The 15,836-nt window shown below is 49.5% G+C and overlaps 1 protein-coding gene and 1 pseudogene across 2 annotated transcripts; both read right to left on the bottom strand.

The window, feature by feature from the left end:
• Nucleotides 1–6,499: 6,499 nt before the first annotated feature.
• On the bottom strand, nt 6,500–10,211 carry LOC119277905 (BTB/POZ and TAZ domain-containing protein 3-like). 2 transcript variants are annotated; one of them, XM_037559258.1, is made up of 6 exons: nt 10,095–10,211; nt 9,153–9,480; nt 8,918–9,048; nt 8,479–8,785; nt 7,938–8,251; nt 6,500–7,534 (listed from the first exon to the last, which is right to left on the bottom strand). In XM_037559258.1, exons 2-6 carry the CDS (start codon nt 9,453–9,455, stop codon nt 7,387–7,389), a joined length of 1,203 nt encoding a protein of 400 aa, XP_037415155.1. In that variant the 5' UTR covers nt 9,456–9,480; nt 10,095–10,211; the 3' UTR covers nt 6,500–7,386. The 2 variants fall into 2 exon arrangements, with proteins under 2 accessions (XP_037415155.1, XP_037415156.1); XM_037559259.1 differs by lacking the exon at nt 10,095–10,211 and having other exon boundaries at nt 8,918–9,070; nt 9,153–9,271.
• A 1,013-nt stretch (nt 10,212–11,224) lies between these two features.
• Nucleotides 11,225–15,622, bottom strand: LOC119279809 (annotated as a pseudogene).
• Nucleotides 15,623–15,836: the final 214 nt, after the last annotated feature.

Raw genomic sequence — 15,836 nt, forward strand, 5'->3', positions numbered from 1 at the left:
GACGATTCTAGCGCGCCTCGACGAACAGAAGGTCGACAGCGACAAGCGGCTCGAGGCGCAGATTTCCTTCAACACCCAAGTCTCGCAAGATCTGCGCTCCCTCGCCAAGCAAGTCGATCTCACGTAGGCGGATGTCGACAAGACTCGCAAGGTGCTGGAGAGATCGCCCTCACCGTCGGAATCGCACTCCCCGACCGTGCTCCATCCACCACCACCACCACCTCCGCGGCCCCAGGCCCCGGCGCCACAACACCAACATGGGCCGCCGCCGTCTCCGCGCCTCTCAGACCAGCGCCCGCCCCTGTTGGCCACAGCACCACAACCCGGCGTCCAATCCCAGCACCAGCAGTACCACCAGATCGGCGAGGCGCACCACCAGCAGCAGCACCACGGTGACCACTAGTCAAGCCGCCGAAGCACGACTTCCCTCGCTTCGATGGCAGCGCGCCTTACCTCTGGCTCGACCGCTGCCGGGCGTATTTCGACCTCTACCATGTGCCGCCCGCGAGTTGGGTGACCACGGCGACACTATACATTGAAGGGCAAGCGGCTCACTGGCTTCAGGCATTTCGCCAAACACTTGGCAGCCTCGGTTGGAATGCGTTCTGCGCTGCGATTCAAGAGGAGTTCGGGGTCGACGAATTTGAGATGGAGATGCACAAATTGTTGCAGCTCCGTTAGATTGGCACGGTCAGCGAGTATCGCAAGGAGTTCGATACATACATGTATCATCTCCTGGCACTCGACCCATCTCTCAGCAACAAATTCTTCATCACTCAATTTTTGCTGGGCCTCAAGGACGAGTTGCGCGCAGCAGTTCGGCTGCAGGCGCCCAACAGCATCACGCGTGCGTCCATTCTCGCACGCATTCAAGAGGAGGAGCTGAACACGCCCAGGGCGCGTCCACGGCCGCAGCCGCAGGGCCGCCCACCACCACCTGTGCCCGCCCGGCCGCCGGCCACGCCCTGCCAACAGCCCGACGACTACGCCCGCGAACGACAACTCAAGGAGTTCCGGCGCGCCAACGGACTCTGCTTCAAGTGCGGAGACCCAGTACACTCGTGATCACCGCTGCAACACGCAGGCCCAGCTCCTCACCATCCAAGTGGGCGCATACGGGGAGCTGCTCACCGACGACATCGTGCACGCCCTCGACCTGCTCGATGCACCCCAACAAGAAGCACCCCCTCCAGAGTGTTGCACAATATCAGCGCACGCCCTGGATGGCTCGGAGGCGCCAAGCACAATCCGTCTCCGCGCGCTTGTGGGCAACCAAGTTATGCTCCTTCTACTGGACTCTGGGAGCACCCACAGCTTCGTCAACAAGTCGTTCGTCGAGCGCGTTGGGGCGACAACGCAAGAGATCGCCACATTGGATGTGCGGGTGGCCAATGGCGACCGACTAACCTGCTCGCGCCAAGTTTCGGAGCTCCAGTGGTGGATGCAGGGCCACACGTTCTCGACGCCGATGTACGAGCTCGACACAGGCGCATACGATGGAATCCTAGGCATGGACTGGTTGGAGAAGAACAGCCCAATGACTTGCCACTGGCAAGAGAAATTCATCTCCTTCCTGCACGAGGGCGAGACAGTCAAGCTACAAGGTGTTCTTCCAAAGTCGACACCCACTCTCGCAGCGGTGCAACCGGCAGAACTATGCAAGTTGATCGCCGGCAATGATATCTGGGCAATGGCCATGGTCGAGATGCAGCCCCCCAAACCAAGACCACGCAAGCCTTCGCAGACGCCCATCAACGATCTCCTGGAAGAATTCAGCGATGTGTTCACCGCACCCACCGGCTTGCCTCCTCACAGGCAGTATGATCACGCGGTCACATTGGAAGATGGAGCCCAGCCAACAAACACACGGCCCTACCGCTACTCTCCATTGCAAAAGGACGAGATTGAGCGGCAGGTCAAAGAAATGCTCGACGCCGGTGTGATCACGCACTCGGTCAGTCCATACGCGGCGCCAGTTTTGCTTGTGAAGAAGAAGGATGGCACCTGGCGATTCTGCGTGGATTACAGGCGTCTCAATGACGTGACCGTGAAGAACAAGTTTCCCTTGCCCGTCGTCGACGAGCTACTCGATGAACTTGCCGGAGCGGCTTTCTTCTCCAAGCTTGACCTGCGCGCAGGCTACCATCAAATTCGCATGCGCGAACAGGATGAACACAAGACAGCATTCAAAACTCACCACGGCCATTTCCAATTCAGAGTCATGCCATTCGGGTTGACAAATGCTCCGGCCACGTTCCAATGCCTGATGAACGCTATCTTCGCCAAGTATACCCGTAAGTTTGTCATCATTTTTCTTGACGACATCCTTGTTTTCAGTGAGACACTCGAGGACCACTTGGAACATCTCCGCATCGTCCTCAACTTGCTCCGCGAGCACCAGCTATATGCCAAGATGTCCAAGTGCTCGTTCGCGCAAGATCACATTGATTATCTGGGTCACGTCATCTCCAAGCAGGGCGTCACGACTGATTCTGAGAAGACAGACGCCATGGCGCAGTGGCCTACTCCAACCAACGCCACCGAGCTCCGTGGCTTTCTGGGGCTCACCGGCTATTACCGCAAGTTCGTCCCCCACTACGGGATCATTGCCAAGCCGCTAACCCAGCAGCTCACCAAGAAAGGCTTTGCATGGCCCGAGTCGGCGCAGCTCGCATTCGACACGCTCAAGAAGGCGATGGTGACCACGCCGGTGCTCGCCCTTCCCGACTTCAACAAGCCATTCTCCATCGAAACCGACGCCTGCGACACCGGCATCGGTGCCGTGCTCGTCCAAGACGGTCACCCCATCGCATACTACAGCAAGGCGTTGGGCGTGAAGAACCAGAAGCTCTCCACCTACGAGAAAGAGTTCTTGGCCGTCATGATGGCCGTGGACAAATGGCGCTCTTACCTGCAACGCGGGCCGTTCACCATTGTCACGGACCACAAAAGCTTATGCACGCTTGGGGACCAGCATCTGGTTACCGATGTCCAGCGCCGCGCCATGTCCAAATTGGTCGGCCTCCAATTCAAGTTCCAGTACAAGAAGGGCGTCGACAACAGCGCTGTGGATGCTCTCTCTCGCGTGGGCAGTCACTACAGCGCCAATGCTCTGTCCCTCTGCCAACCAACATGGATTCAGGAAGTGGCCAATTCGTATGCCACGGATCCAGATGCCCAGGAAAAGATTCAGCAGCTCGCGCTGCACAGTCCGGACGACGAGGAGTACGAGCTGTACCGTGGAGTCATTCGCCGTCGCGGGCGGCTGTGGATCGGCGCAAACACAGCCCTGCGCACCAAACTGATCAGCGCTCTGCATGACAGTGCCGTGAGGGGCCATTCTGGCTCGACAGCAACTTACCACCGAGTCAAGAAGTTGTTTGAGTGGAAGGGTTTGAAACATGATGTTGAAGATTATGTGCGGCAGTGCCAGATTTGTCAACAGGCGAAGCATGAATTGCATAAACCAGCGGGCAAGTTGGCACCCCTGCCCATTCCGACAGCCCCGTGGCGTGATCTGACAATGGACTTCGTCGAGGGCTTGCCCAAGTCCGAAGGGTATGACACGATCATGGTGGTTGTCGACCGCTTCACCAAGCTTGCACACTTTGTGCCCCTGCGACACCCATTCACGGCGACACGAGTGGCAAGAGTGTTCTGGGACAACATCGTCAAGCTGCACGGCATCCCCTCCTCCATCGTCTCCGACCGCGACAAAGTGTTCACCAGCGTGCTTTGGCGGGAACTGCTAGCCAGCGCGGGCACCAAGCTCCTCTACTCCACTGCCTATCACCCCCAGACGGACGGACAAAGCGAGCGCGTGAACCAGTGCATGGAGATGTACTTGCGCTGCGCTGTTCACGACACTCCCACGCAATGGTGTCGCTGGCTGCCCTCTGCAGAATTCTGGTACAACTCCTCTTTCCACTCTTCTCTGGGTTGCTCTCCGTTCAAGGCTCTGTATGGGGTGGATGCCAACGAGGGCAGCATGGCAACATGGCCGGCAACACAAGCATCATTGCCGGAAGGGGAGCAGTGGGATTGGGCACTGCACAAGGAAAACTTGCAGGCACAGCTGACTCGGGCGCAACAGAAGTACAAAAAGTTTGCAGACAGAAATCGCACTGAGCGCGTCTTTCAGGTTGGGGAGCAAGTACTGCTGAAACTGCAACCCTATGTGCAGAAATCGGTGGCCAGCCGCCCGTGCGCCAAGCTGGCGTTCAAGTTCTTCGGACCATTCACCATCAGCGCCAAAATTGGTCCCTCGGCATACAAGCTGGAGCTGCCGCCCGACAGTCGCATTCACCCTGTGTTCCATGTGTTCCAGCTGAAGCCGTTCACACCCAATTATACACCGGTGTTCTCCGAACTGCCTGCGACCGTCGACTTATCAGCAGTGGACTCTAACCCAGTTCAGATTTTGGATCGGAGGATGATGAAGAGAGGAGACGCACCAGTGGTTCAGGTGCAGGTGGCATGGAACACAACTCCTCCGTCGACAACCTGGGAAGACTATGAAGTTCTTCGACGTCGCTATCCACAGTCACCAATCTGGGAAGACAGTAACTCCGAAGAAGGGGCCGTTTCTCAAGGCGGGGAGAATGTCACCCCGGTGCTGCATACCACCGTGTGACTGCCAGTTGGCATGCCAAGTGTAAGCGTGTGTGGTCCCACCTGTTGCCGCATAGGGCCCGGGCCAGTTGGCGTGCGTGGGTACTTAAAGCCTTGGACAGGGGCGTGTATCGGTATGTGGAAAGAAATGAACTAATTCCCTCACCTACCCTCTCCTCTGCTCATCCCCTTCTCCAAGCTTCTCCCCCTCCCCTCTCTCGATCCGATCCAGCCTACTCTGGTCCCCCTCAACCAGATCGGGGCGTTACACCGCTGCTCGCAGCCTCGACCACCTCCGACGACCTCCCCGACGAACGGGCGCGCCGGGACTTGCCTCGTGGTGCTCCTCCGACGACGAAGGAGCATCCGGCCTTCTCCTCCTCCCCTTCGCCGCCGCCTGCCGCGGCCGCGGCCACCCCGGCCTTCTCCTCCTTGCCTTCGCCGCCGCCTCCCGCGGGCCTCCCCGACCCCGAGGCCGCCTTATCCTCCTCCGAGCTTTCGGCGCCGACTGCCGACCCCGAGGACCCGAGCAGCGCCAAGAATTCTCCGACGGGGCCCACACCGACGCCCTCCTCCCTCCAGCCAGCAGATCCCCCGGCTCGCGTGGCCGTGAGCGACGGGTCGTCGTCTTCCGCTAGACATTGGTGGAACTTCTCTGGCAGGGTGCGACCAAGGGGGCCGTCGCAGTCGCACCTTCCCGTCTTGGTTCACGGCGCTCAACTTCCCGTCCCCGCCGCGCGTCGCAGCATCCACGAGTCCATTCAGGCGCTCCGTAGCCAGGGACCAAGGGTATTATTATCTTTTCTCACTTTGTGCTTGCTCCAGTAGTATCGCAATCTTGAATGCTGTTTTCCCTACTGTTCTGAAGCGTGATTATTCAGCATCCTGCTTGTCTGTTCTGAATCAGAAAATATTGGGTGTTCCTGATTGTGAAAGATTCTATGATCTTTTGGGATCTTAATGCTCTTCTGTGAAAAGATGCATTACATATTTTTTTCATATATTGTTTTCTTTTGCGGCTGGCAAACCTTAGAACTGTGCTACAAACACACCTTCTTGTCTGCATGTGCTCAAAGTGTATCCTATTGTGTTCCTTGTGTGGTTTCTGTATTTGCACAAAGATGGATAGTACCCTGACTCTTGGCCCTCACCCGTAAAAGAAGTTTAGTACCCTGATTTCTCAGTGAGTAATTAGTGGTGTATAACTTACGCAAGATTCTTCACTAGTAGGTGATGGATGAGATGGTTTCTTGTTTATCTTTTCCCTGTACACATAATCTTCCAGTGAACCCTGCATTACTCTGCTCTCTGTTTATTATCTTGTTCGTTTCGGGAAATACATGAACCTGCATTGGCTAGGAGGCCCCATATATATGCATACATATTATATATATGGCCTCAAAGTAGGCAAAAGTTAAAGAAAAAGAGCTCTAGCCAGTTCAAAATTGTTTTTTCTGGGCATTGATCAAGAGAAAGGAGAGAATAAAAACAATTTAACCCTTGTACATTTATGAATTAATTTGCTAGCAGGCTGCATGCATCCTGCAGAGTTTCTAGTAAAACTGTGTATATATACTGCTAAAAAATGCTGCTGCATTCTGGATGCTGATTGGGATAAGAGTGGCAGCAGCAGGGCATGGACACATGATATTTCACTGGAAAATGTAACATGGCTCATTTGATGCCATCCAGGGTTTGTTCATCTTAAAGTAGAAGAGACCTGGTTTCTGTCTCAATGTTTAGTTTCTTCTCTTATGCTGCTTGTGGCCAGTACTGTTTTTTTTTTTAAATCTGTAAGCTATTAAGTTACTTGCTGTTTACTACAGTACCCAGATTGCATGGTTTCTGTTCTTAGAGAGTAGTTAGTTTAGCTGAAAGCAGTACTATCGATATCTTAACTCTCCCTTTGCTTTATATCATTGATTGGTATTGCTTTCGGCCCTTGACAGAATTTGATATGGTATGTGGCATAACAGTAATGTTTTCGCTATTGTGCAGCTTGACTCAGTTGGCGTTGAGAAGGTGATCGGCCTATTCGGCTTCTCCCTATTCAGATCCCTTTCCCTCTTGCCCTCCACCGCGGAGCGCGCTGCGAGCAAAGATAACTTGACCAACACACAGAGGATCATCCTTGTGCTGAGCTTCGCTTTGATCTGGGTGCTGGCTAGCGTGGGGCTCTTATGTGGACTGCACGGCAAGTCCAACTTCGAGCAGGCGGTATGCAGGCTCACTGCTCGCCTAGGGATTCTTGGACTGACACTACTAGTGGTTCTCCACCTCACATGGATGCTCCCGACCGGCACCTTTGCCACTGTCTGCTTCTACGTCTTCATGTTCGCCGCTGTCATACTTCACTCAGTGTCATGGAGTCTTCATGTTCGCCGCTGTCATACTTCACTCAGTGTCATGGATAACGGTAAATGATCTTCTCTGCTCCATAGTAATCAATGATATGTTGGCTGACTACTCGCCTAGGTACTCTTGCGCTAACACATGAACATTAACACGTTTCCACTGGAATTGCAGAGCTACCTAGTTGGCGAGGACAAGATCGAGGAGATTGCAGCAACAGAGCAGCGGTAGGCGAGGTCAGTAGAAGCGCATGTTAACCACCTCCCATGTGCAAGCTAGAATGTCAAGCCCCCTGCCAGCATAGTCATTGACCATGGCAAAAGCACCTTCTGCAGTCGCCATCATCTGTAACTCAACTCAAACCTAGATGATACACACCTGTACTTACTGTCACTGCTCACGTTATTACTGTCGAACTACACGTCAAGCTCCAATTGGCTTGAGGGGTGAAATTTTTCTCGCTTTTAGGACGGAATCAATTGTTCCTTTACTCCCTAGGACCTTACACACCAATAGGACCCATTTGATTTCTTCTTTCTTGCTCCGATGCCGCATTTTATCCTTAAAATGCCTGCAACATGTACAAATAGTATACCAATGAAGGGAATACAACAGAAATGCTGAAGAAGTGGCATGGTATGCGTACAGCAGTAAATTTCCTATTGTGGTCAATTGAGTCCAATTTCTTTTCTGGAGCATATGGTGTGTGAGTGAGGAAGGCAACTAGAAATCTGATGTGTTCTTCTTCCTGGTCTTCTGAATTTTAACTGCTATGTTTGTCTGTCTGGTAAGTCCACCTACCTTCAGTTTATGGAGATGAAGCTAGTAGGGGGTGCCCCATTTGGAAAAGAGGGACTAAAAATATATTCTGAGATGGTATGAAAGCAAGCATCTGTTGTACTACGTAGTATTAACCTAAAAAACTTGTGTGTCTGAATGAAATGATCCTGACCAACAAAGACAAGAGACCTCACCTGCACAGAGGAACCCTGCAGGTGCCTGGTGTGGAACACATTCGCGAATGCAGCTCAAGAAGCTGCCACATGCGCTTGCAGTTGGCGCAGCCACGCGGCACCCGCATTTTGCATGCCGAGAAATGGCGCACCAGCAACTCGATGCCCTTGCAGGCAGGAAACTTGCAAACAGCCTGACTGCCCTTCAGTTTCTGATCCCAGGGACCAATTGTCCTACAACCGTCTCGGCATATATGAACAAGAGCTTCCATAGCTTCATACAGCTGAAGATAAACCTTCTTTTCCTCCAGCCTTTTAGCTCTTTCTTGCCTTCTCTGTGTCAAATTCAGTTTTGAGAACAATGATTATGAACCATGACAGTATGTAGATGTGCAGCTACAAAAATTCCGTCAGCAGGTATAAGCATTCTAGGTGTGTGCGTCATGTGGAAGATCATACACATAACATATAGCAAGACGAGTAATTCGAACAACCGAGATGTTGCGGGGTGGAGTAACTAGTGATTAAGCCATAATAGGATGCTCTGTTTCAGAGAACTCACTGTGTCCACTTCAACAAGAAACTCAAGAAGCTCTTGCTCCAGGCTCGGGTTGGCCCGTCTCATCACTTTCCACCCTTCTGACAGAGAGATGGTCTTGAAATCTCCAGTGATCATACGAGTACAGATGAGTGAGAGCCTTGGTGCGTCACATAGCCGTGCAAGTTGTAGAACGTCCACCGCGTTATCAGGAGCGAGAAAAAACCTCTCGAGCTGGTCGGTACAGACGATCTTCAGAGATTGTACCGAGTAAACATGAGAGAGTACGAGCAAATGAAGGGCGTATTTCTTCATCTCATCCTGCTCAAAGCTTCACAAGAGAGAAAACGACATGAATGTAAGGTTCTGTCATGCTATCTCTTGTGGTCAAAGAAGAGACCATACTGAAAACTCTGAAGAAACACAAACATTCAGGCATGAAGAATACAGTTCACATTTATACCGTGAAGAATACAGAAATCTGATGAAGACACGGACTGCTTGAGATGGTACACCGGAAATCAGGATGTTTCTGAAACCATCTTCCACTCTAGCTTCTTCCAGCATACTTCTCAGAACGGGAGATCTGATGCCCTGTAGGAGACGAGACCAAGATCTTCTTACATAAGATCAAAACCTGCCTCTGTTCTAATGGGTGTGAGGCCATTTCAGGAAGAGAGGCAGAAAACTGTACTCACAAGAATGCATGAATGCGATAAAATCTCGCTCCCATCATCCGTCGACACGCGGACATCGGCTTGATATCCTTCCAAGAATAGCCTGTTCCAGCAGTCCTGGACCTCCTCAGGGACATGAACACAACGAGTCTCTTTTGCTTTCCTGGAAGCTCTCTGCTTGCCATAAGAAGTTCCAGGTAATGGAGGTGGATCTGGCACAACTCTGGTACCTGCCAAGGTACCGCACTCGTAGATATCGAACGGGCCGTCGATCGCACTGCTGTCGAAGAAGGGTTGTGAGGAGCCTGACTCCAGGGGCGCCATCAAAGGTGTGCCTCCTGCTTTGACCCTGCAGGCCAAAATGATCAAGAGAGAAGACAGCTGAGAACACAACCTGCTCAAGTTTTTGTAGTGCCCATACGGCAGCGCAAGTAGTACTTTCTTTGAAGCAAGGTTCGGGAAGAAGTTGTTATAAATAGATAGAAGAAACCAAAGGCATAACGTAAGGCAAGTGATTCATTACTAATTACTCGATATCTTCAGCAGATAATAAATTAATTAATTAATGAGTACTGTGTTTCAGAAGTTACTTCATACTAGTAATAGTGAGTTGAAGGAAAAGATGCACAGAATTACATCCATGTGTTTCTCTCCTGAACCCTGAAGGAAATTGTAAGAATTTCCTGTCCAACTGAACATCACAGAGGCCATAAACCAGGGAATCAGACTACTATTTCTGAACTCTGAGGCGTTCCATGAGACTTCCACTCCCCAGAAAAAAGAAACCGAGAATTGCTAAAATGTTGTCAAATTTTGAGCTGATCAGATATTCTTCAGCTCCTCACTCAAGAAGAGCCATGGCTCCCAGGTCCTTGGGACCATCAGAGAGGGAAAATCGACGGGGAAGAAGAGAGACGCGAGAGGGGACTTGGGATTGGAACAAATCGAAGCTTGCGTGCTCACCTGAGATCGTGCTCGAGTGGTCGGAGTCGCCGGAGCCTCTCTCTGTAAAAGCGACGACGGGAAGAGAAAGAAGAAGCTGGGCTGCACCACTACCGTCTCTTCAGTCTCCACTATTGCAGAGCTTTTGAAGCCTGCTTGTGTTGTCCTTCCTGCTTGGCCACACGCCCACGCAGGCCGGGGGGAGGGGGCCACGTGCTGCGTGTGGCTGACACGAGTCCCCCACAGAAGGCCTGGCCCCGCATGTCACTGCCCGCCACGGCTGTGAAGTGATGAGAGGGCAAAAAGTAGGACGGAGCCGACTCACACATATATGTCTTCACGTGGAAAGGACGCGCCGCCCGGGCCAGTAGGATCGCGCCACGTGGCCACACGCCGGCGCCGCCCACGGCACAGAAGACGCACACTTTCTCACAGGACGGTGGCCCCACGGCACAGAACTGGAAGGTGGGCCTACCAGTTCAGTCCGCTCGTGTGGGTATGGATGCGGAGGCGTACTTGTCCAAGTGGGAGAAAGCGGACAAGGAAAGGAGTGGCCTGCTCGGCTCGGGTGCACGGCGGATGAACAGCTACCGATGAATATAAACCCGCCCTCGGATCCGCAGCAGCAACGCGGGTCAGTCAAAACGATACTACATTATCCTCCCCTATCGGCGGCAGCAGCAGCAGCAGCAGGAGGATAATAAACAGTAGCAGTACTGGAACCCTGGGCTACCTCTGTGGTCTTCTGGAGGCCCCGGATCCGGATCCCGATTCTTTCTTTCTTTCTTTTTGTACTATCTTCCGTGTAGCCGACTAGGAGGTGGACCTCTCCGCTTGTCCCGTTCCGGCGCCGAGGCTTCCGGTGGGCGGCGAACCAAAGCGTCCGTTTCGACGGCGAGTTGAATTGAATCACACGCACGGCACGGCGCGGCTGGCGGCCGCCGCTGCCATCATCCATGACACACGGGGCGACAGTGACGGGAGGGTCGTGCACAGACGTCGAGGCAAACCGTGTGCCGGGGAGTGGAAATAATTGATGAGGGTTCACAGCGTTTTCACGTGTCTAGGCTTCAGAAAGAAGATTAGGCCGACGGGCCACGACGACATGAGTTACAAAAAGAGATGGTGATTCTTGGTGCCAGATGCCGCCGTCAGTCATCGTCGTCGGGCTCTGCCTCCTCAGCTTGTGTGCCAAGCCTGATGATGTCCTCAACCAGGATCTTGCCGTCTGTGATCCAAGCGTGGACACAGCAGTACGTGTCAATACGGTCAAGCAGTATCGACAGGAACGTGGCTATCGTGTCCTAAAATTACCTTTATCTTTGGAGAGGCTCCCGATGAGCTCCTCGATGCCTGCACTGTCCAAGTTGTGCTTCAGGTACGCGGCCGCGGCTGCCACCTCCTCCGAAGTGACCTTACCGTCACGGTCCCTTCAGGAAATCATCATGATGCCACAATATAATATGGTCTCATGTTGATAATACTCTACTACGAGATCGTAGTCTCATGTCGTCTAGACTTGTCTACATAACAAAAATAAATCAAAGAGTTACCTGTCCAGAAGCTGCCAACCATCACCAATGGCCGTGTCTACATCATCTATTTCCTTTGTCAGCTCCTTGAGCATGGCATTTATCTGCGAGAAAAAGCAGAACACACCAGATGTTACAGGTCAGAGATGGCCAGGATGAAAAAACAGACTGGTAATTATCAGGATAGTGGATGTTCGTTAGAAACGGGAGAACCTCAACTCATGACAACCAAATGGGTTCACCACTTGGCATGGGTGGTAAGCTATATCAGAAACAATGACAACCAAATGGGTTCAATTTCATTTTTGTTGACCCTACAGACCTACTGCACTTTTCAAAGATCTGATAAACTAATAAATACGTACTGTACTTCACATTTTTTTTTTCAAAAAGGGGGGACTCCCCGGCCTCTACATCAGAACGATGCATACGGCCACATAAATAAATAAAATAGGTTCAACGATGAGCAATACCTTTTTCATGAGTGCCATGGATACCGAACTTCTAGCGGAATTACTCCCCTTCGCAGCTGCGTATGCCTCATTGGCATCCTCTGCTGTCGAACCTTCACGCAGTGAGTTGTACAGTTCTATCTGCACAAGAAAAATAATGTTTTTGAGAGAATGTGAGCAGGTAGAGATCGTCAGATAAAATCCACCTTTTTTTCCAGATAATAATAATGAGATAAAATTCATTAGAACATATATTAGTGAGCTGGATGCAACTGCTTAATCTTATTGTGAAAAGTTGAAGGTACTGGTTAGCCTTATTGCGGATAAGAAAATAATATGCGCTAGATTCACCTCTCTGTGCACAAGGCTTAGGAATTCTTGACGCTCCTTGCTAGTTGACTGCAAGAGAAATAAATCAACAAACAGAAAGTTTCAGTAACTACTACTACTTCCGTCCGAAAAAGCTTGTCCCTCAAATGGTGCTAGATACATCCATTTGAGGAACAAGCTTCGGACAAGCTTTTTCGGACGGAGGGAGTATCTATTAACAGACATGTGCAAGCATTCTATTGAAATCTTACCGATGCAGAAGACAAAAGAGCTAATGCCTGACTAACTTTGCAAAGCTCTTCCTGTTTCTCTAACATTCTCTTTCTTGCCAGATCACCAGCTTCCTTGACACTGAATTTATTGCACGACCCGCCCTTGTCTTCCAACTTCACCATGTCCTCTTCTTCATTTTCTTCTTCCTGCAACGTGTAAAGAAACTTTTCAAGCCAAAAAGGCAGCAGAGAATAGACAGAGGAAAAGAACAAGAAACATTAGTAGTAAACTCATCAATAGCAGTGGGCATACATGGAAAATGGACTCCCCTGGCCCTACTCCCCAATCTAGAGTAGCTAAGTGTGAAAGTAAAATCAACCCTTGTTCTGCTGTTCATACATGGCTTTTCTGGTACGAAATGGGCCACTTCAAATAGGTTCGTTGCTCCCGCCCAGAATTCGATAAATCCGTCATTGGGAACTGATATGCCTTTTAAGTTTTAACTATAAAAAGGTGAACTGAAGTAGAAATAATGTTACTCCCAAGTAAATATTGTAGATGACTTAGATGACCTTGATAAGTTTATCTTGCATTTTCAAGAACTCCAACTTCCTCTTCCTAGCTGAAAGAGCATCTTCAGATGGCAAGCTAAGACCCACACTTCCGAATATGTTGTCAGGAAGGGATGATAGTGTAGCTGCAACATCCTCAGGCTTCATCTTGCCAGAAACTGTAAAAGCTCTACAAAAAATATTATAACCAGTCAATGAAACAGGGCATGTGCCAGCTTTACAAAGTTCATATAGTTGTCACACGGGACATTATTTAGAGCAATATATAAATCAGAAAATTTCAGTCACCTAGATAGTATAAGTAGAGAAGATGGCGCCTCACAGTGGAGAGACAGGTCCAACCAATCTTGCAGCTGCGCAGAGGCAGAAGAAGGTAAGCAAACATATTCTCCTCAAGTGATAAAACCATCAACTATTGACTAGCAACCATTGTTGAATAGGAAGTGACTACAGGCATCTATTGTATAGTAACTGGAGAAGTTATGAGATCACCTCTTCACGCATCTCTTCTACTGGAAGCAAACCAAGGTGGCCTCTCTCCCTGCAGGCCTGACGGAGTTCATTTTCACTGAGAGAGGCTACACCTTCTCTCTGTATTAATATATCGTCATCTTTTATACTAGCCAGAAAAGGAGGCAGATTAGCAACTCAGCTTTCGCTCTAATGGCCCATTTCTACAAATTTATGACTGCCAGAACCGAGCAATCAACAGTAATCAATATACTGGATGTTGAAATGACAAGAGGAACATATATGTCATACCAAGTTGCAAACGTAACTCTAAAATAACCAGGGGATCACACATGAACATGCTACTGCAAACTTGATCTGCAATTCTCCCTCATCATTCTAGCACTATTTTATTCTTCTAGATATAATAGACACCACTTGTGATGTGACATATAGAAACACTCACCATTTAAGTTTTCTTCTGAGCATAAATCGCAAATAATTGTTTGTCCCATATGACTGGATCCCCATATACTTGCACATATTTACTAAACGTGGCCTGCAAGGTTATTATGACATGAACCTAAGCATCATTACATATGAAGAGAAAAGGCACAAATGAAAAAGCATAAGTACAACAATAACCTGCTCATATTATCCAAGGTTAGTTCATCACTGAATAACTTCGCAAAACCCAATATTTCACCGTTATCAACATATGAGCCAGTCCTTACCTAACCATTGAAATCTCACATAAGTACCGAGTGATCCAAGTCATGCAGAACAACAATGAAGTAAACATATGGGGAAGTCTAATACTTTCTTAATGAACTGCTCAATATCCTCTGCCTTTTGCTTATTCTCTCCACTACGTGTAAACTTCACTTCTTTTGTCATTTCGTTCACAATGTCCTGTAGAAACTTGGCATATTCCATCCTTGCTTTGAGTTTCCTTTTTAGTGCCTCCTACCATTGGTCACGTCACAAGAGACAGTAAAGTATCACGGTGTTTCTTCAGAAAAGCATGCCATTATTTGTTTTAAAATAAATAAACAGAATGACATAAATATGACGTGTCTTCCGAACAAATGGAAGTAAAAAAATAAAAATAAAATAAATGTAAGTAACTACTCCCTCGGTCCCAAAATAAGTGTCTCAACCTTAGTACAACTTTGTACTAAAGTTAGTAGTACAAAGTTGAGACACTTATTTTGTTATTTGTTCCCTGGTACTACTAGTATTTAACCACCTAAATTTCCATCCGCACGGTTCTTTCATTTGTGCCACAATAGTTGCTTTTAGAATTCAGAAGAGAACAACATCAGTTATAGTGGGCACACTCCACATACCTGTTCTTTCATCCTGTCCTTGAATGTTGACGGTTGCATGTTTGGGAATATCCTTAGAAACACAGGCAACAAAAACTCCATGAATGGGACTACGACAAAAACCGAAAAGGGAACCAGCTTGAATATGTCCGTGGTTGTACGGGTCAGCTGGCCCCTCTCTCTTCTCGAGAGTCTTTTCCGATTGGCTAGCTTCAGTAATAATCTGGACGAAATCCTAACATCTAGCCACAGCAGTCGCAAGCCAAGCCAATAGTGCTGCATAGTTGAAAAGAACTCGTCCTTCTTCTGACTGAAATTATAGAGTCCAATCAGCCCTAAGAACAAGTGGTACTTCCTGAGTAACAATATTCAGTAACTAATCTGAAATTCTGAATCAGCGCATATCAACCTGCTCATGGAAGCCGCTCTTTTCACTGCGGGACCAATCACAGGAACAGTTTCCCAGAACTTCTGTTTAACAGATGACTGTTCTTGATTCTTCACTTCGGGTTTGACTTTGGCAGGACCTAGTTCTACTGTAGAGTCCACACAGTCTTCCGTTAACACGTCTTTCTCTTGCTGTCTATCTTGATCGTCCTTGTGTTCATTGCCACTGTCAAACTCGGGTCTTCTAGCTGCATTAGTGCTTGCAAACCGAAGAGTCTGCCACATAGCACTAGATCGGGACGGTAAAATAACTTCGCGCCTTCCTTTCCTAGAACCACGGTCAACTAAACCACGTAACAGCTGATGTTTAGCCAAAATTTCCAATCCAGCCCCTTTATTAGTTTCATGATCTGAAGCCGACTTCCCTGAATGGACATCATCTGACATGCCATTATTACCAAGAATGTCAAGATTGATGGTAACAGATGTTGGGTTCTTC

This window comes from Triticum dicoccoides, chromosome 3B (genome assembly GCF_002162155.2).
Source record: "Triticum dicoccoides isolate Atlit2015 ecotype Zavitan chromosome 3B, WEW_v2.0, whole genome shotgun sequence".
In the NCBI taxonomy this organism is placed as follows: Eukaryota; Viridiplantae; Streptophyta; class Magnoliopsida; order Poales; family Poaceae; genus Triticum; species Triticum dicoccoides.

What these genes read in the sequence shown, in the direction of transcription:
- LOC119277905 (XM_037559258.1), bottom strand. Translation starts at nt 9,455, where the DNA reads ATGGCGCCCCTGGAGTCAGGCTCCTCACAACCCTTCTTCGACAGCAGT. An exon ending in TATCGCATTCATGCATTCTT is followed by an intron (nt 9,049 to 9,152) that starts GTGAGTACAGTT and finishes CGTCTCCTACAG; the next exon opens with GGCATCAGATCTCCCGTTCT. An exon ending in TTCTTGTTGAAGTGGACACA is followed by an intron (nt 8,252 to 8,478) that starts GTGAGTTCTCTG and finishes AATTTGACACAG; the next exon opens with AGAAGGCAAGAAAGAGCTAA.